Source organism: Ursus americanus, chromosome 23 (assembly GCF_024610735.1).
Source record: "Ursus americanus isolate L20-20 chromosome 23, mUrsAme1.1.p, whole genome shotgun sequence".
In the NCBI taxonomy this organism is placed as follows: domain Eukaryota; kingdom Metazoa; phylum Chordata; class Mammalia; order Carnivora; family Ursidae; genus Ursus; species Ursus americanus.
The window spans coordinates 40,123,581-40,145,096 of NC_142149.1; the positions used below are offsets into that span (position 1 = coordinate 40,123,581).

General features: G+C 45.5%; 1 protein-coding gene and 1 pseudogene across 4 annotated transcripts in view; one reads left to right on the plus strand and one right to left on the minus strand.

Annotated features, from left to right (window-relative positions):
* Nucleotides 1-7,383: 7,383 nt before the first annotated feature.
* LYRM9 (LYR motif containing 9) overlaps nt 7,384-21,516 on the minus strand; it is a 33,995-nt gene continuing 19,862 nt past the window's right edge. For 2 of the 4 annotated variants that reach the window (XR_015721360.1, XM_045773349.2), the window contains 2 exons: nt 13,529-13,596; nt 11,690-12,744 (listed from right to left, as the gene is read on the minus strand). Coding sequence is in view for 3 of the 4 variants with exons in the window: in XM_045773349.2 (XP_045629305.1) it covers nt 13,543-13,596 (54 nt within the window). In the remaining variant the exon portion in view is untranslated. Of the gene's footprint in view, nt 8,132-11,689; nt 13,597-21,516 lie in introns of those variants that run through there. The other 2 variants (XM_087854634.1, XM_045773347.2) reach the window with 2 other exon arrangements.
* On the plus strand, nt 14,704-15,169 carry LOC123776958 (U1 small nuclear ribonucleoprotein C pseudogene; annotated as a pseudogene).

Below are 21,516 nucleotides of genomic sequence, written 5' to 3' on the forward strand. Positions count from 1 at the left end.
CTTTGTGTCTCTTTTGGTCAAGACCCTCCTGGTTATTTCACTTTCTCTTTTGACACATCACATGGGGGCAAATACAGTATTGCACAACCAGCGGGGGGAAAAGGCGTGCGAGTTTTCTGGTGGTTTGCTGGAGCTGGCTTGTTTGTATTCCTTGTCTGGGCTCTGAAGTCCATCTTTCTGGAAGTCAACTCACTATGAGCAACCACCTTGCATCCCTGAACCAAAGTTAAAAATAAATGTGACGTGGGATCGGGCTTTGATGCGGGAGCTTAAATGTGAGTTAAGTGCTCTCCTCAGAAGAGCCATCATTGATCCGTGCTTTCATGATTTCGTGGCAAGACCTAGACCATTTTCGCGCCTGCAAAATCACAACGGAAGACGTCTTTGAGCAAGCAATTCTCGAGTCCCTTGCATGAAGCTCTACAAAATCCAATTTTCCGACCACATAATGCCAGGTGAATGTTTGCTCCTCCAAACAAAACCATTTGAAGCTGCAGCTGCTTTCCTTCTCCTTCCTCAAATGATGATAAAACTCACATGGCCTACCGAACCGTTTTTATTTTTCCCTTCGGTTCTAGGAAGCTCAGAGTTAAAGTTCATGCTCCAACTATTTTATCCACATTCCCGAGAGAATATTTCCTATTTTTCTATAACCATCTTCTACTCTCTCTGTGGAAATTCCTCATTTTCACTGTATTTAAAATTATAAAAACACACCGCGTGTCCTTTTTTTTATCAAGAGGCAAATAAAATTAGTTAATTAAACCTGACTTTGGGGGTAAGCTCCCATGCCACTTAAAATAGAATTGAACACCTAATGCTCAGTGAGCCTTGGTGACTGCTATTGTTCAGAAAAAATTAGCTCTGGGTGGGGTTTGCGTTACTGATTTGAATCTGTTTTCTTGGAGCTGATTTGAATTGACTGGTGAGGCTGAAGGACAGTCACTTCCTACACTCTTTTGTTTGAAAGGATTGTGTTTTGCATCACAGCCCAGGGTGGCAAGCAGGTGCAGAGGCTCAAAACAATCTTTTCTGCTCTTGGCAAAGCCCTTCTCACAGCTACACACATCCATGTTCTTATCTTTCAGCCAAACCTTGCTACAAGCAGCAGCTCTGCGAAAATCTCAATAGAACAAAAGATGTCCAAGCCCTGGGAATTAAAAGAGGTCCACTTCTTTACACAATTGTCAACTAACAAAGTAGCAGAACAGCTGAAATATTTGGACTGGGCTCCGGTTTGGCTACAGGGAGGTATGACTGTTTCTGGTTCATGGAATGAGTAAATACGGACACCGTTTACAGTGTTGTCTTAGGCACCCGTTATTTACAAAACCGATCACCTGCACTTCAATCAATTAGAACCCTCAGTTAATTGGAATCTTAGCCACCCCATTCCTAAACGTAGGTGGTCTGTTTTTAACATAAAAAGCCAAATTACAAGAAGTTACATTTATGTCTGAGAGGTAACAAAAGTACCGATATCCAGGGAATGTCCCCGACTTAACCCAAGTGCTTATATCCATCTGTACCCGTACTGCAGATAGCATTGCTGTACTGAGCCTACGGTGTTACGGCACCCCCAGTCTCTGTAGGAAAGAGCATTTTCTTTCACTATAATTTTAACAATGGTTCAAAAGTGCGTCGACCAAAATAGAGTGGGTTTCTGTTCAGTTAAACCAAAAAGGGCAAGACGTCATTGCAGTCTCCTCTACGAGCACTTCGGCCAAGCAAGCTTTGCGAAATGCTTCCTTTCCAAATGCTTCTCTTTGAGGCATTAAAAAACAACAACTAAAACAGAAAGAAAACCCAGAAGCCTCCTGTGCGGCCCGAAGGGTTCAATTCCTTAAGGATGTAATTACGTCCTTCTAGTCAACAAAAGTTACTGGGTATCCACTCTGTGTTTGGATGAAAGCAGACAGGTACCCACGCAGCACTGCTCTTCATCCCCCAAGACACAGGGGCTGATGGTCCTGGGGCCCCTGCGTGGCACCCGACAGCCGCGATCAACCCACGGTGCCCAGAAGACACAAGCAGCACCTACCTCCTGCACCGATGTGCACTGCGCACCTACTATGTGCCAGGCTGGGAAAACAAACATGAATAAGGTGCCGTCCTGGCACAGCCCACAGTCTAAAGGGACAGGCAGACATACAAACAGACTCCTATCTTAGCAGGCGAGTGCTGCGACCAAGATGGGTCCTGGCTTGGTGTCCTGCCCAGCCTGCAACTGGGGGTCAGGAAGGCCTCCTGGAGGCAGGGACTGTGGATTGAGGCTTCAATGCACCACAGCAAAGTGCTGAGGCGCAGGGGCTCTGGAGGCAGGCGAGGTGGGTTCAAACCCTCCCTCTACCACGTTTTAACCGTGCGACCTCAGGCGTGCTACTTAGCCTAAGTTCTCGTCTCCTCATCCTTATAATAATAGTAGTGTCCACCTCACCGTGTTGCTGGAGGACGAAATTATAGAATCCACAAAGGCCGCCAGCACGTGCCCAGCACATAGTAGGAACTCGTAAACAGCAGGTAGTCATGCGTGTGATAAGGATTTAGTAAGTGCTCACTGTGTGCCAGGCACTGTAATCGGTGCCCGGGAGAGAATGGCAGGCAGAACATAGAAAAATCCCCGCCTTCTTGCTTATATTGGTATGGAGGACAGGGATAAAAGGAAACAAATCAGGGCGCACATAGTCTGTCAGGAGGGGTAAGTCTGTGAAGGAACACAACGCAGGGCAGAGGGTGGGGAATGTGGAAGGCTGCAGTTTTAAATCGGGGGACCGTGCAGGTTTTCACTGAGCGGTGACAACTGCACAAGAAACACGGAGGCGAGGGAGCAAATCATGCTGCTACCAGGGGGGAAGGGGGGGCGACCATGACAGCACAAGGCACGGCAAGTGCAAAGGCCCTGTGTGGGATGGGCCTGGCTACGTCAGGAAAGAGCAAGGAGGCCAGGGTGGCTGGAGCAGAGAGACAGGGAAAGTACTCTCCAGGGCATGGTGTGAGAGGTCATGGGGGCCAGATCACGTGGGGCTCACGGGCCATTTTAAGAACACCGGCTTTTCTCTGAGAAACACAAGGAGTCTCTGGAGGGCTTTGATCTGATGATCTGACTTACATTTTAGAAGAATCAACCTGGCCACCGAAGTCAAGAATAAATTATTAGGGAGGGGAACAAGGACCAAAGTGAGGAGACGAGATAGGAGGCTACTAAAATCATGCAGGTGACAGAGGCGGTGGCTCAGGCCAAGGGGCAGCCGCAGAGGTGATGAGAAGTGGTCAGATTCTAGATATATTCTGAACGTAGAGCTAACCGGATTTGCAAATGGACTGATCAGATGGGGGGTATGAGAGAAAGAGGAGGAAAGAGCCACCCCAAGGATTTAGGCCTGAGCAACCAGAAGGTGAAGGTGCTTGTGGCTGAGGAGAACACGGCAGGCAGGGCAGGAGTGGGGACACGAGGAGGTCAGATTTGAGAACCTCCTTAGTGCGGACGAGGAAATGCCACCCAGGCGAATACGGTGTGCTGGAAGGCAAGCGAGGGAAGTATTGAGGGTCGGAGGGAGGGAGGGATTGACCCCGCAAAATGCTGCCATGGGTCAGCTAAGAAAGGGATAGAGAACTGAGGATTGGATTTAGCAACACGAAAGTCATTGGTGACCTTGACAAGTACACCACTAACTATTAAAGGTCACAGGCACTATACGAAGCATGGAAATTCTGGTCCTGGGATGTGGAAGATGCTGGAATGAAAAGCAAGCTCTTCACTCCAGCTTCTGCTGCTGTCGTAAGAGTCCCAGCAGTGAGCCCTCCCCAGACCTGCAACACTGTAGGTACCGTGTGTCCCATTGCTGGTACCAACAAGTCCATTTGTGTGAAAGCAGACAGGTAGCTGCCGGGAGTTCAAATGCAGGATTCCAAGTTCCCAGCCAATCCACTGGCTCCTAGAACACATACTGAACACCAACCAACTAACCAAAATAATAGCTCAGAAACCAAGCAAAATAATAGTGGAGAAGCAGCAGCAGTGATGTCACAAAAGTGTTAGAGACCTAATCCCTGCCATGTCCAGAAAGGAGCAATAAGAATCATTATGTAAGTTCCTTTAGGGCAGGGACACTCTGCTTCATGGCTGTACCCTGGGCCTGTCACCGAGCAGATGCACAGTAAATATTTGCTTGTGGACTGGCTGCCACGCATCCTGCACGTTATCTCATCTAATCATCACCACACCCTCCAACAGAACAGGTGCCAATGGGAGACAGTTAAAACACGTGGGCAGAGTTAGAATGGCAAAAATAGACAAGGCAAGAAACAACAATTGCTGGAGAGGATGTGGAGAAAGGGGATCCCTCCTACATTGTTGGTGGGAATGCAAGTTGGTACAGCCACTCTGGAAAACAGTGTGCAGGTCCCTTAAAAAGTTAAAAATTGAGCTACCTTATGACCCAGCCATTACACTACTGGGTGTTTACCCCAAAGATACAGACGTAGTGAAGATAAGGGCCATATGCACCCCAGTGTTCATAGTAGCATTGTCCACAATAGCTAAATCGTGGAAGGAGCCAAGATGCCCTTCAACAGATGACTGGATTAAGAAGTTGTGGTCCATATATACAATGGAATATTACTCAGCTATCAGAAAGAACGAGTTCTCAACATTTGCTGCAACATGGACGGCACTGGAGGAGATAATGCTAAGTGAAATAAGTCAAGCAGAGAAAGACAAATATCATATGATTTCTCCCATCTATGGAACATAAGAACTAGGATGATCGGTAGGGGAAGAAAGGGATAAAGAAAGGGGGGGTAACCAGAAGGGGGAATGAAACATGAGAGACTATGGACTATGAGAAACAAACTGAGGGCCTCAGAGGGGAGGGGGATGGGGGAATGGGACAGACCGCTGATGGGTAGTAAGGAGGGCACGTATTGCATGGTGCACTGGGTGTTATACGCAACTAATGAATCATCGAACTGTACATCGGAAACCGGGGATGTACTGTATGGTGACTAACATAATATAATAAAAAATCATTAAAAAAAAAAACACGTGGGCAGAGTGCGTTCTGGTGAATGCGGTCAACACAGAGGAGGGGAGGAACACACCATCTAACTCATTCCGAAGTTGCGATGGTACAGAAGAGGGGCAAGAGCCTACGGAGTAATGACAACACCTATCAAGTGTCGTGCACCTAACGTCGGCCAGGTGCATCGTCTCGTATCTGTAATTCCATCGCAACACTCCAAGGTGGGTAATACGGTTCCCCATGCTACAGATAAGGAAAGTGAGGCTGAATGAGGCAAAGTAACTTATTCTAAACCAACGCACTGAACTCTGGCTGTACCCCAGAGTACCTGGAGAAAATACAGTAAGACCGTTAAAGTAGAGGACAAACTATCATGCAGGAAGAAGTCGAATAAAATTAACCCCTGAAGCTTATGCAATTACCCTGGCCGAACACAGGGAGTGGGCAGCAGGGTGTCACAAATATAGATTTTGGATTTGGATAAATTTGTATTTGACCCAGATTCACCATTTCCTCATTGTAAAGCTCTGGGCATTTCACCTTTCTGGAGTTGCAACGTCCTCATCTGTGAAATGAGGTAATAATTACTTGGAGGGTACTGCATTAAATAAAATGAGATGATTTGCCTGATTGTAGAAGCGCAATAAATGCTATTTCCCTTCCCTTCACCTAGGGCGAGAGCGGAGACAGAGAAAGATTGTTTCGATGCTTTGCTTTGGTGGTTTTCAGAGTGTCGTCCCTGCTCAGCGGCATCTCCAGGGAACTTGTTAGGAATGCAGATTCTCAGGCCCTGCCCACACCTCCTGCCTCAGAACCTCTGGGGGTGGGGCCCAACATTCTGTTTCCAGGAATCCTCCAGACCACCCCATGTGCCCTCAAGTCTGAGAACCACTGCTGTATCTCATCGTCTCAGGCTGCCGCAGGACCCTGGAGAAAATCTGAGTAGCCGAGATCCCAAAGTTATTCACTGGAGACACCATGTGAATGTGAGTCACGGGCAGAATCATAATTACCAATGAAACAGACCTTTGTCATTTTGCAGGGGGATATAGGGGACTCTCTGCAACTGTGAGTCATACTGATGAGATGTCGAGACTCTCTGACCAGGCAGCTTCTCCGTTCAGGTTTCTCTACCCGAATCCATGCCCGATGGCGGGTGCTTTATACATCTGTTCACCGCTGGGGAGGACATGTATTCACATGTATACACACATGATAAATAACCAGGCTCAAAGTAAATGGGATACGCGTTATCAAGGAAATCCTCCTCATGCACCTGCAGGGTGTCATTCCAGGACTAGGGGACTTGGCATAACGCAGCTATGGAAGAAGAGAGACACCTGGGCCTCTGTCACACGAGCCTGCAGTAGGCTCAGTATTGTGCTCATGGAATCATAGCTCCTTGTGTCCCCGGGGAAAAGGTAGGGCTGGTTTGGGGTTGGGAGGAGCTGCTTTCCAAAAGATGGCAAATCCACGTAAAGTCACAAATACTGTCCTAGGTGGCGGGTTCTGGTCGACCGGCTCTTGGTGGGGGGCGCCCTGATGTGGAGTCTCTGCTGATTTCGGCCATGAAATCCCTCCCACTATGGAAGATTTCCCGTTACTAATAACTGAACAGCCTGCTTGCCAAGTTTCTGAGTATTTAACCGTCAGCCCTGGAAGCCCGGTGTGAGCTGGCCTCAGTACACCACTGTGACGTCCGCTGTGGGTGGGCCAAATTTTGACGTGGCAGGTGCCACAGTGTTTTATTTGTAGAGCTTGTCAGTACCTTCGGGATATTCGTGATGCATCTTGCGGGGAGGCAACTACGCGGGAGGTCGTTTTGTGATTCCTGCCCGGTTCTCAGGAGATTAAATGTGCACATTGAATTCTTTCAGTAAAAACAATTCTTATAGCTAGAATCTCATAGCACTGCACCTTTTTTAACTAGCACTTGTGAAAATAGAATCACCAATATCATACTGAGTTATTACATTGAGGAAACAGAAGGTTAATAATCATATAAAAAAGATTATAAGTAGCAATGAACTCTTTCATTGATAATCTCTTCAGAAAAAATAAGTAATTTTAGGGGCGCCTGGGTGGCTCAGTCAATGAAGCATCTGCCTTTGGCTCAGGTCATGATCTCAAGGTCCTGGGATCGAGCCCCGCATTGGGCTCCCTGCTCAGTGGGAAGCCTGCTTCTCCCTCTCCCTCTGCTCCTCTCCCCCTCCCCGCCCCCACTCATGCTCTCTCTCTCTCGCTCACTCTCTCTCTCAAATAAATAAATTAAATCTTTTTTTAAAGAAGAAAAGAAAAAGAAAAAATAAGTAATTTTATGTTTATATTATATTTAACAGTTATACAAATATTAAATAAGTAAAAAAATTTACATCATTTAAAATATTCAGGAGGTTTTATTTATTCTAGTGTTGCTATTTATTGCTGAAAAGAATTTTCACTGTATTGCCTTGTTGGCCTAAAGAAGCTTAGATGAAATGAATTAAATATTTTGAAATGAGGTTGTTGGCCGTAATTACATAAAGAATAGGATGTTTCTAGGAAGAAGATCATGGTTTTATTTTTTGCCTGTGGTGTCAGGATAAAATAATATTTTCACTACCAAATTTTTATTTTTCAATCCTAACTTATCCCTGGATTCTTCCAACCTCAGACAGTAGGATACATTGAGCACACTGGTTTGTTTGTTTGTTTGTTTTTAAAGATTGATTATTTATTTATTTGAAAGAGAGAGAGCACAAGCAGGGGGGAGGAACAGAGGGAGAAGGAGAAGCAGACTCCCTGCTGAGTAAGGAGCCTAACACGGGCTTAATCCCAGGACCCTGAGATCATGACCTGAGCCGAAGGCAGACACTTAACTGACTGAGCCACCGAAGGACCCGAGCACACTGTTTTAACGTGGGATAAATTCTAATCTTAAAAATATCTACCTGTGTAGGAGGTGCCTGGGTGGCGCCATGGGTTGAACCTCTGACCCTTGGTTTCAGCTCAGGTCATATTCTCAGGGTCCTGAGAACGAGCCCTGCATTGGGCTCTGCACACGGCCTGGAGTCTGCTTGAGATTCTCTCTCTCTCTCCCTCCGCCTCTCCTGCTCATGCTCTCTCTCTCTCTAAAAAAAGAAAGAAAGAAAGAAAAGAAATATCTACCTGTGTATTTATAAAATTTATCTTCGATTCATTTATTGTACAGTACTTCATATTTAAGACAGTTTGCTATTGAAAAAATATAGTACTTAAAAGGGTGAGAATCCCATTTTTAAAATTTTTAAAGAAGATTTTATTTATTTATTTTGGAGAGAGGGTGTGTGTGCAAGAGCAGGGGAGGAACAGAGGGGGAAGGAGAAAAATCCCAAGCATAGTCTGTGCTGAGCAGGGAGCCTGATGCAGGACTCGATCTCATGACCCTGAGGTCATGATCTGAGCCACCCAGGTGGCCCTCATTTTTGAATTTTTACAAAGCTTAGAAATGCAGAATGTTCTTCAATCTGCCTCTGTTTGTGTCCTGTTTAATATGTATTGTCTTAATGAATTGGAAAATGTTCCTAAAAAGATGAAGAAAATAAAATCACCTGTTAGCTTTTAAAAATATCAGTAGCAGGCCTCTACCTACAGATTTCCATTGAATTAGTCTTGGGGGCACCCAGGCCTCAGAGTTCTGAAGCTCCTCCCTCCAGGTGATTCTACTGTGTAGCCAGGAATAAAACAGTTGCAAGTAATACGGGGTAACAAGCAACAAGCCTAGAGCCCATTGCCCTAGTCCCTGCGTGAGAATACATGTTATTATACTGTAATTCTAAAGTTGTTTCCTGTGTGATTGCTCCCAATAAGAGGCATTGCCCAGGGACAGGAGTGGCACCTCCTGTTAGAAATAGCAGGGTTCAGGGGCACCTGGGTGGCTCAGTCGTTGAGCGTCTGCCTTTGGCTCAGGGTGTGATCCCAGGTCCCTGGGATCAAGCCCCACATCGGGCTCCTCCGCTGGGAGCCTGCTTCTTCCTCTCCTGCTCCCTCTGCTTGTGTTCCCTCTCTCACTGGCTGTCTCTCTCTCAAATAAATAAATAAAATCTTTTAAAAAATTTTGTTTTAAAAGAACATAGCAGGGTTCTATCTATGGTATATGTTCAGGAGATGCTAAACGGGTGTCTGGTAACCAAATTTCTGTTCACGAAGACCTCCTTTGGCCACATTAGAAGGATCACAACCATCTGTAGACTTTACATGACAATGATCACAAGGAAAGGTGGGGAGAAGTAGGGAGAAGATCCTACCTGGCTATGGACACAGAGGGCTCCAGTAAGAGTAACAACTCGAAATTCCCTGCCCCTTGTTCCCTATGCTCTTGTACATCCAGAAGTTCCCTGGAGATTCTTCCTGTGTGGCCATGGTTAAATCCTCTCCTGCTGAGCCCTGGCTTCGTCACAGAGCTGTCCCAGGGCACCACCATGGCCACCAGACACCACCATCTCCTGTCATATCCAAAACTCAACAGCCCTTGAAGTACTAAAGTTGCAGGGTTTTCTGGTTCAGAGGACAAGAACCCCTCTTTGCATTATACTCCTTTGAGAGGAGGTCCCTAAACCGTCCAAGGGAAGCTGGGCAGGTGTGCAAATCTGAGAGATCATCAGAGTCCTTGCCCTCTTCTCAGATGCTTGGCAAGCACTGATCATTTTCTGTCCCCATAGTTTCGCCATTTCCAAAATGTCAAATGGAATCATTCAGTGTGCAGGCTTAAGTCTGGCGTCTTTCACTTAGCGTAAGGCATGTGACATTCATCCATGTTGTTGGGTGTATCAGGAATCCGCTCGTTTTCATTGCGAGGTGGTATTTCATTGTATGGCTGTCCCACCATTTGTCTACATATTGTTCACGTAAGGACTGTTTCGGTTGTTTCCAGTTTGGGGCAGTTACAAATAACACAGCTGTAAGCATTCACATACAGCTTTTGTGTGATCATCATTATCATTTCTGTCGGAGCGAGACTTCTGGGTCACGTGACGGATGTATGGTAATTTTATAAGGAACTGTCAAAGTGATTTCTTTTTTTTTTTTTTAAAGATTTTATTTATTTATTCGACAGAGATAGAGACAGCCAGCGAGAGAGGGGAACACAAGCAGGGGGAGTGGGAGAGGAAGAAGCAGGCTCATAGCAGAGGAGCCTGATGTGGGGCTCGATCCCAGAACGCCGGGGTCATGACCTGAGCCGAAGGCAGACGCTTAACCGCTGTGCCACCCAGGCGCCCCTAGGAACTGTCAAAGTGATTTCTAAGGTGGCTGTAGCATTTCTGCATTGCCACCAGCAAGGTGGAAGAGTTCCAGTTACTCTGCATTCCAGTCAGCAGTTATACTGTCAATGCTTTTTATTTTTATTTTATTTTTTGTATTATTTAATCAGGCTCCACACCCAGAGCGGAGCCCAATGTGGGTCCGAAGTCACGACCCTGAGATCAAGACCTGTGCTGAGATCAAGAGTCAGCCGCTTAACTGACTGAGCCACCCAGACCCCCCTGTATTATCAATACTTTTTATTTTAGGCATTCTAAAGGATGGATAGTCCTATAACACTGCAGTTTTCTGCATTTCATTAATTACTAATGAGGCTGAGCACCTTTTCATGTGCTCATCCATATATCTTGCCATCCATCTTTTTTGCCAGTCATAGATCTTCTTTGGTGAAGCAGTTGTTTAAGTCTTTTGCCCTTTTAAAACTGTGTTGTTTGCTGTTACTGTTGAGTTTTTAAGAGATCTTTATATACAAGTCATTTATCAGTTATGCAATCTGCAATGAGTTTTCCTAAGTTTATTACTTGTCTTCCCATTTTGCTAACAGTGTCTTTTGAAGAAGTCCAACTCAAAATTTTTTTCCTTTTACAGATCATACTTTTGGTGTTGTATCTAAGAAATCTTTGCCTAACTCAAAATCACAAAGATGTTCTCTTGTGATTTTTTTCTAGAAGCTTTATAGTTCTAAGTTTTGCATTTTGGTTCCTGATCCATTTTAATTTTTGTAGATAATGAGAGGTGTAGATCAAGGTCCAACTATTTGTATGTAGATGTCCATTTGGTACCATTTGTTGAAGACTCTTGTCAATTTTGATTTAACACTACAGTTTTTCCCCTTGTAAATTTCACCTTTCCCACCACATGCCAATGGGTCATTCATTCATCCATCCATCATCATTCACTTCCTCTTGCTTACTTGATTCCAACTATGCTGGTTCTCTTGCTGTACTTCTAAAGATTTTATTTATTTATTTATTTATTTATTTATTTATTTATTTATCAATCAGAATGAGAGAGAGAGACACAGTGAGCACAAGCAGGGGGAGCGGCAGAGGCAGAGGGAGAAGCAGAGTCCCTGCAGAGCAGGGAGTCTGACGTGGGACTCGACCCCAGGACCCTGGGATCATGACCTGAGCTCAAGGTAGATGCTTTACCAACCGAGCCACCCAGGCGTCCCTCTTGCTGTACTTCTAACATGCTATTATGGACCTGCCCCAAAGTCTGCCATTCCCTTTGTCTGGAAAACCCTTCCTCCAAATAGCTTTCTCTGCTCACATATTAATTTTTTTAAAAGAACTTCCTGAAGACTCTATTTTAAATGGCTCTCCCAATCCTACGACTTCTTTACCCTGCTTTATTTCTTTTCATAGCATTTATCACAATCTGACATATTATATTTTTATAGTTTATGCATTTATTGAATGTACACTCCTTCTCCCAACCACCATCAGAATGTTAAGCGCTGCGAAAGCAGGAATTTTGTCTGTTTTATTCACTAATACATTCCCAGGACCTAGAACAATTCCTGCACATAGTTGATACTTAATAGTCATCGATCTTATTGAATAAATCCAAATAAGAAATATTTACTGAGTGTCTGTTAGGTACCAGGCACAGTGCTAAGCTCTGGAGATACAATGAGGAGCGAAACAGACATGGTCCTTGCCTTCCTGGAGCTCACAGATCAGCAGGAAAGACTGACATTAACTGAATCATCGCAGAAATGAAATGGGTAATAACTTCTGAGCCTTGAAGGAGAAGTACATGGTGCTGGGGAGCTTATAACCTAGTTGTAGAGAATTAGTCATGGAGATCAGGGAAGGGTGCCCAAGAGGGAGTGGTGACTGAGCTGAGTGCTGAGGATTAAAAGTGGTTAACTAGGTGAGGAGAGGGGAGAACAGGCCTTCTAAGCACCTGGCAACCATGTACAAAGATCACGTGAGGGGAAGAAGCTTGGCATGTTTGAGAAACTAAAGAAAGGTGGATGTGCCTGAGGGTAGTGAGTCAGGAAAGGCGAGGGATGTGCCTGAGGGTAGTGAGTCAGGAAAGGAGAGGGATGTGCCTGAGGGTAGTGAGTCAGGAAAGGCGAGAGGAAGGCAATGAGGCTCGGCGTCATGCAAGGTGGCGGAAGGAGGTTGCTCTTTTCCCAAGAGCAAAGGGAAGCCGTTAGAGTAGAGGTTGGCTCCACCGTTTTAACCACCCAATATACAGCAAACAGAATACACGCTCAATTAAACACGCTTGCATATTGAAAACACTCTTACAATTTGCTGATGGGAGTGTAACTTGATCCAACTTTTACATAGGACAATTTCACGATATTGGTTCAAAATTACAAAGGTATTTACCTTTTCACGCAGCAACTCCCTTCTAGGAACTTATCTTACAGATCGATTTTTCCACGTATGAAATGGCATTTATCCAGGGTTATTCATTGCAGAGTTATCTGTAATAGCGAAAGAATGGAAGCAAACCAGGTGTCTCTCAACAGGCGATCACAAAAAAGTCGTGATGCCTCCACACAGTGGACTAAAACCAACCATAAAAAAGAATAATGTGGGCTTTCATGCAATTTTTGAAAAAATTCCAAGATTTATTATTAAGTTTTAAAAAATGAAGGTTCAGGACTGAGTTTATAAATGACTAACATTTATGTGAATTAAAAGAAAAACAGGCCCAGGAAAAAAAATAGGTACAGCTTTTCTGTGCCCAGTATTTCTCTGGAAGGAGGTATAAGAAACTGGTATTTTTGCTTGCCTCCCGGCCTGGGTGGAGGAGTGGGTTGAAGGGGGACTTTTACAGTGCACTTCTTAAATTTAGAACCATGCAAATATTTTACCTATTCTAAAACTTTAAAAAAATTACATGACAATTATTTATTGATTAACTGAATTAGGAAATTAATTTATTAAATAAATGGCTTCCAATCAGTACTCCCTATACTATTAGAGGAAAAGGGTTTAGGGAGTCCTGGCCCCCACCCCACTCCCTGATTCCTGGCATGGTTCCCAAGGGGAACCCACCAACAGAGGAGTCCCTTGGGGCCTTTGGAGCAGGCAGTGGGGTGAAAATGTTTATTTCATTCAATTGACATCAGAGCCCCCCTCTTTGCCCCTGAAACCAGGGTCTTGTGGCCCCACAGAGACACATTACTTGGGGGTTTCTCGAGCTTGTTTAATTAGGTTCTTTGCTGAAAAGGTACACCATTCGTCTCTGAAGCAGCCACTGACCTCCAGAGATACAGTCACTTCTCCACGGGAACTTTTATTGAAAAGCCCGATATGCATTCCATGCTTTCCTGCAAAAAAATAAGCATCCAAAAGTATTTGCAATATCAGGGAAAGCAACACGAAGTGGGTACGGCCAGAACGTCTTGAGCTCCCCAAGTGCCACAACCCAAAGAGCTGGTCTGTGAGTTCTGATTAAATTCCGGTGGTTGACAGCACAGGCACATGTCTCGGACCGTTCGATTTCATCACCCCGGCTTCATAAGGAAGATGAAAGGGAGACCAACGGGCTCGCCTCCAGAAGGAGTTCCCTGTTTCCCCTGTGATAATGAAGGAAAGCAGCTGTGAGCTCTGCCCTGGAGTCCCCTTGGCAAGTTAAGTCTTGGACCAGACAGGTGGATCAGGGAGGGGAAGAATCAAGGGAGAGGCAACAGTAAAGAATGAGGACAAGGTGAGTAGGGATCTTGAACTCCCAGTCTCCGTTAGTGCTGTAATGTGGTAATTTCCCTAACAGGCCTACAGAGAAAGGATTACTGTCCTTTGCCCTAGCCCATTCTACAGATGAGAAAGCTGAGGCTCAGAAAAGTGCAGTACCTTGCCTAAGGTCTCACAACTAGCAAGTACCCAGGTCAGGATATGAGCCCAGGCCTCTCTGATGCCATTCTCTTGCTTTGGGGGCAATTTTAATATATCAGAAGTACCCTCTTTTACCCTCATTTAAAATCAGAAATGAACTACCTTTAAAAGCCTGTGCCATTTTGGGGGCACCTGGGTGGCTCAGTTGGTTGTGTGTCTGACTCTTGATTTCGGCTCAGGTCATGATCTCAGGGTTGTGAGACTGAGCCCTGTGTTGGGCTCTGCACTCAGCAGGCAGTCTGCTTGAGATTCTCTCTCCTTCTCCCTGTGCACTGCACCCTCCCCCTTGCCCGGCTCACACTGTCTCTAAAACAAATAAATCAATCTTTAAAAAAAAAACCCAAAACCTGTGCCATTTTTCTTTTCAATGTTGCATCTCAAAATGATATTTGGCATCTGTAAATTAGTTCTATTCCAAAAACAAAGATGACAATTTCTTCCTTTTTTTTCCCTTTCCTTCTCAACGTGAGCTCAATGGGGGAATCTTAAGTCCTTTTATCAGTCAGAAAGACAAAGAGGAGGCCAACAGCCTACAGAGCCACATGGCTCAGTTTTATTGCGACTACTGCGACCCGTACCTCACGCTGGACTCTCCATCTGTGAGGAAGACACACTGCAGCGGAAGGAAACACAAAGAGAACGTGCAGGACTGCTATCAGAAATGGATGCAAGAGCAGGCTCCGAGCCTGATCCACAAAACCACCGCCGCATTTCAACAAGGAAAGATCCCTCCTACTCCATTCTCTGTTCCTCCTCCTGCAGGGGCAACGATCCCACCTACCCCCCGTCTCCCCGGTCCTCCCTGCCCTGGTAAGCTGCCAGCACACCCTACAGGGACTCTCCCATGATGCCAGCAATGGGCCCTCCTGCTCCTGGGATGACGCCAGTGGGATGAGATTGTCTATGGGAGGCCACTGTGCCATTGATACCTGGGCCCCAATGATAAGACCTCCCGCCTGTCCCATGATGGTACCCAGTTGGCCAGGAATGACTTGACCAGACAGATAAGGAGAGAGGGGAGCATCTTTAAATCCATTTTCTATTATTTGTTCAACTTCCCCAGGAGATCATGGTGCTGTGACTCTGGATGTTTTCTAACCGCAGGACAAGGAAGACTTGCTCTCCCTTCCTATCAGTGAAAGAATAGTTTTGGCAGGGGAGTACTGGGATGATAAAAAAAAAATTTTTCATTAGTATTGTGAAATGTAAAATAAAATTGTCAACTGTTTTAGTTAAAAAAAAAAAAAGACAAAGAGGAAATAAGCAGGAGCCCGAGAGCAGGCAGAGTCCCTCCCCAGAGGCAGAGTCCTGCTGCTAGGGTTACTTGGGCCATTCCAAATGGCAAAAGCTTTCCACGGGGACATTTGGAGTCTGGGTGAGGATATTTTCCATGGTGGGACTTTCCATAAAGCGTGTCTTTTGCCTCTTCTGAAGACCAAACCCAGAAAAAACACCTCATATTATTAGTGTGGACTTAGGTTAGACATCAGCAAGAACTTTCTGACAATGAGTGATGGATATTGGGTCATGAAATGGGTGATGAAGAAAGGACAGGCTAGCAATAAATTGATTGGCAAGGTATCAGACATACAATCCAAACTCTAGATTGTGGTTGATTTGATTTGTTGATTATCCCTCACCATCTCCTGCAAACACCCTGCCGCCTGGTCTGAGTCTCATCACAGCCCTGCATCTCTTTATGCCTCTGAGCCTTTGCTCTTGTTGATCCCTCCACCTGAAATGCCCTTCCATCTCTCTGATCGTCCTAATTCTGTTTACCTGTCAATGTCTAGCTCAAATTCCTGGATCTGAGTAAAGCTTTCTCTGAAAACTCCAGCCCATATGACTCTACCCCTCTTGGAATTCTAGATAGTCTAGAACTTAGCCATGATCATCTGCCTACAGGATAGCTGGTCCCCGCAAAGTCAGGTGGGAGAGAGGGAAAAGATTATGGGCAGCCAGAAGCAGCAACTGTCACAGTAGTCCAGCCTGCCACGCCGCCCACCTGGCGACACATGTAACCCTCAGACCCTCATTTGCATTCTCCGGTCCCCTTTCCTGGGGCAAGAATGCCCTGAAAGTACACACAGTATCTGCCAACTACATCCCCCAAATTACACTCAATTATGAAGTGGATGTTCTGGTTCAGTTTTACGTTGGTTTGGAGCACAGCCCTGATACAGAGCTGTGTCACATGTCTTGGTCTAGCATTTGCATTCTACTGTCCACAGACCTGATACAGGAGTATCTTGGTCACCTCCATCATCTGCTGCAGTTCACACCAAAGGCAAGAGACAGATCAGCTCGGCATAGAGAGTTCTCAGTGTGATGCGCCTCCTGCCATTTCAGCTGAGCTGAAAAATCCCAACGCTGTCTGTGCCAGTCATCTGGCCCTCCTGGATTATCCCCAACCTGCCCTCCTTCAGGTCCTTCTCTGCCAGACCCTGAGAACTTGGCTCCAGAACACTCCACAAGGTATGGCCTCCGTTCTCTGGTCTTCCCAGAACCTGATTCTTGGGTTTCTCTCAAAGACTTTGGCTTGATCTTGCCTCCTGGTACTGGAAAATAGGGGTGGATTGGAATGGGTCTTTATGTAAATTCATTAATGTTTGTAAGATGCTTAGAACAACGACTGGCACAGGAAGTCCAATATAAGTGTTTGCTATTACTATCATCTTCATCCCCATTATCATAATGATCATCTACTTCCTGTTTAGTATAACACGTTCCAACCACTTAATCCAGCTTCCCAATCCCTTGGGATAAAGTCCCAAATCCATAGCATAGCTTTGGCTAGGCTCTCCTAGGTCATCTCCTATGACTTTCCCCCTTGTGATCCAAGACACCTGGACTTCCTTTAAGTTTACAGATATGCCAAGCTCTCTACACCTTGGCCCTGCTGTATTCTCCACTGAAGTGCTCTTTGTTTCCTAAGCCCATCACTTTCCAACCCCCACCCCCGCAAATTCATCCTTCCCTCCTCAGCTGGAATCTTACTTCTCCTTCTTCCTTCCTTGTGTCCATTCCCTACTCTACCCAACAAGATGAGGTTGAGTCTTCCTACTACATTATCCTATAGCATCCTTTGGTAATTATCCTAATGGCATATAATTACATCTCTAATGTCTCTCTTCTTACTAGACCATAAACCTCGTAAGAATGGGAGCCATATTTAAAGATGCACTGCTGTATCCTCAGTGCCCAACACAATGCTTTGAATGAGTAGGAGCTCAAAAACCTACTGAATTGCATTGAATTGAATCAAAATGGACTGAAAAATGATGATGACATTGACACCAGTGACAACAATGACCTTAAAGCTAAATATGCTATGATGTAGTTACTATATATGCCATGACCTATTCAAAACCAGAACCTGGAACCCAATCAATAATAAGAGCATGAAGAATAGAAGAAACAGATAATAGAATCAATGCTTCCTTGTGCAACTGCATCTAGAACTATTGCTATCCTAAAAGAGGACAGTAATTAAAGCTGAAAGGAAGAGATGAGGGTCCAGGCATCAGGGATCAATGTCAACAAGCAAGTTACTCATCCCTGACTGGTCAATCCAGAGGGTGCTCAACTTTGTCCTGTGCGCAAGGATATTGCCTGGCACTATTGGTGATGTCATTTGAGGACTTCTGAGAATGTCCTTGCCAACCCAAACAAATCTAAAATGGCCACCAAGGGAAGTAATAACAGCTCACCTGCCTTCTCACAGGGACAGTTTCTGTCTGCCAGGACCCAAGGTTCAACTCACTTCCAGTCAATAAGGACTACCCAATCCGTCTCTCTGCCCGCAACAGTTCACAGAGTAACTTCAGTTTCCACGATGAGCACTGGAGGGCTTGCCTCACAAGATCCATTAGGGTTTGATCATTCCTCCCAGTTTTCAACACTGAGAGCTTTTTACCCCCTGTGGATTAGGGGTAAGCGGCCCTCTCGACACCTCACTTAATAGAAGCGAGAACCAAATGAGATGATGATCTATGATAGCTCTTTGGAAAAGTTGAAAATTTTACATTCAAATGTCATGATTTTATTGCTGTTAATAGAGATTATTTCTTGCTCTTCCCAATTAACTTTTTCTTTCCTATTTTTAGAAAAAAAATTGCTGCTCCCTTCTCAGGAGCATGGGAATGCTATTTAATGAGAGTTTTTTAAATGGCTGTTTATTACGAATGCCCCCCAAATTTCTTCTTTCACACACCCCTTTTGGATTAGAAATTCCTCAGGGGGCTGCATGGCATCATCTACTCCTGATGGAAGGATCTTTTTGGTCCGACTCAGTGTGGGTGATGAAATGAGTGACTGATCATCTTGACATGGACCCATGACTTCCTACAACTGCATGTCTGCCCTCTGCTTCCCTGATCTAGCCCTCTTCCCCTAACTTTTCCCTGAGTCCATCCACAGCGGTCAGGCAAGGGGTTTCAGCTCCCCATAATCTCCACCATGCTACTCTAAAACTGCCTTATGTAAACACACAGTCCATAAAAAGCAGTACGATGGTTGCCCAAATGCAGCTTCGGCCATCGCTTAGCGACTCCCTTTCCAGCCAGGCTGCTCCTCCAAGCTTGCCCACCAGGGGACTACTGAGAACGCACAGCCATCACCCCCCGTGGCAGCCACCACACGGCTGAGTAATCCAGTGCAGTATGGCGAACCTGACTGACTGTTGGAATCACACAGACCCAGTGTCCATTCTGGCTCTACCATTAACGTCTGTGAGAGCCTGGATCAGTCCTTCACTTCTCTGAGCCCCAGTGTCCTCATCAGCAAATGGGAACAACAATGCCTCCTCACGTGGTTGCTGCCAGAATTCGAGATAATGCATACCAAGCACCTAGCTCCATATCCAGTGCCTACTAAATATTTGTGAATATTGAAGAAGTGCAAGAAATGGTCTAGAGATGGTAGTATTCTTAGGGAGAGATCAGCGTTACCCATGGATAGAAGTCAAGAAAGGCTTTGTAAAGGAGCCTTGAAGGAGCCTTGAAAGAGAGGGGAGGTGTTTGGCAGATGGGCCGAGGGGAGGGCACACCAGGCAGGGGAATAGCATGAACAAAGGCTGGAATTGGAGCGCAAAACACTGGGCCCATTTGAGTGGGTAACATGATGCCGCTGGAGCAGAGAGGAGGGAGAGAGCCCTGGGGTAGGAGACAGGGGCCAGGAAAGAGCTGGATCAGAAGGGCCTTGCAGGGTTGCATTGTTGAGTTGTACGGGATGTAGTTTGGCCCACAACATAGCCAGATTCTTGTCAGTAAGAGCCCTGTCAGGATAAATTAATTACAGTAGCGATTGGAAAATGTAAAATGGAATATCATGTATTCAAACCCCACAATGCAAGGGTCTTTGAGCTCCCGGAGATCTTTGCACCATCTGAGAAGAGGTTCCTAATCAGAGAAGACGGCAGAACAATGAGAATGTGGGGAATGTGAGTCTCCCAGTTGCCTCTCTCCACAGTGGTGCACTACTGATACTGTGAATTCCAGTACCATCTGATTCCAGAGGCTTAGTGGCAAGTCAAGGCTGAAGTCAAGTCACAAATCATAAATAACAACCTTGGAGATTCTATTCAACCCTTAACTGTGTTCTTACCACACACACACACGGCATTGCTTTTGGCCTCGGGGGCACAAAGATGAACAAGACACAGTCAGTCTCTGCCCCCAGGAATGCAGCCTCAGGGCCCAGCCCAGACTGGTACCCACAGGCAGTGCTCGCATATGGGCACAGGTTGACTGAGGCTGGGCAGGGCCCCGGAAAACCCTAAGGTGGGTAACTATACTTTGGAGGAAGAGAGGAGCATGGGCCCCCAGAGACTCTTCTCCGCTACCCCGATGCCTGAAGGGTTTTCCTCTGTTATTATGTCAGACCTGTGCTTTGTCTTATCTATTCTGGGTGGCTGACTTTTAAATAAACATGCAGGTTTTTTCATGTAGGCAAATTTTACAAATTCAGAACTAGAAGGAGGAAAAAATTACCCACAACTTCACTACCGCTATTCACATGTTGGTGACTCTCTCCAGTTTGCTTTTCCCGACACAGACAAGTTTGTCTGACGACTTCTTTGTGAAATGAACACAGTGTACATGCAACCTGTGTACTACTTTTTCTTGGGAGCATCATACCATAGGCATTTTTCTTTTCATTAAAAATTATTTTGGGGCGCCTGGCTGGCTCAGTCGGTAGAGCATGCGACTCTTGATCTCAGGGTCGTGAGTTCAAGCCCCACGTTGGGTGTAGCGCTTACTTTGAAAATATATTTTTTTAAAATTATCATCCCTTTAAGAGCCTTATGACATTGATCACGTGGCTACGTCGGAGACCACTTGGACACGCTCCTGGTTTCTCTCCTCAGTTTTCTCTTCGCAGTTATGATGGGAGGATGTAGGGAAATGTTAAAATGGGTTTGTTCTGCCTGATCAGTGAAATAATACGCAGAGAAGTCAGTCTGCAAGCTCCAACTCACCCCAACCACCAGTGCAGGGAGACCACATGCAATGAACAAGCACAGAAGCTACATTTATTGAGCGCTAGCTGTGTACCAGGCTCTAGCTAAGCATGTTGCACAGAGCATCCCATTGGATCCTCACAACTATACTGGGAGACAGCTGTGATTTTCATCTCTCTTACACAAATGGCAAAATTGAGGCTTAGTGAGGTTAGGTAACTTCCCCCAAAGTCACATAATTATTAGCCCATCCACTACGATATCAAGCCTCTTTATCTGGGTTGTGGTGGCCATACCCAAGGCAGAGAGACACCTCAGTTCAGTGCTTCCAGCCACCGAACACACCAAGAAGACTCCAGGGCTCTGCAGCCCTTTCCATTCCCTGGCAGACATAAAAAGAGATAACATCAGTAGGCAACCAGAATAATGGGTTGAGGTTGTTTCAGGCAGAGGTGACAAGCTGAGGGCACTCCAGCTAAAAACTCAGTTAAACTATTTGTAATGCAGAGTCACATCATTTCCCCCAGTCCTTCTGTGCCTCTGAGGCTTCTAAGAGGGATGAGAATAAAATATTTTTCAAGTAGAACTTAATAGAGATTGGTTATCATCTCTTCACGCCTTTGGAAGAACAGCCTTCAGCCTCTAGAAAGGACTTAACTTGGGACATGTACGTTCTTGAGATGTGACCTTGGACAAATGTTTTAGCCTCTCTTCGCTTAGTTCTCTGAAGAATGGTGAGAGTCACCTCACAGGATTACAAGCTGAGGGCAGGGGGGGTGAAGAAGGCGTCAGGAGAAGCCCAGTAGAAAAGTTCAACTTCAGACACCACTGAAGGGAAAAGACAATTGTTCCATTCAACTAAGACTAAAGAAGGTGAGAATTTTCTAGAAATTGG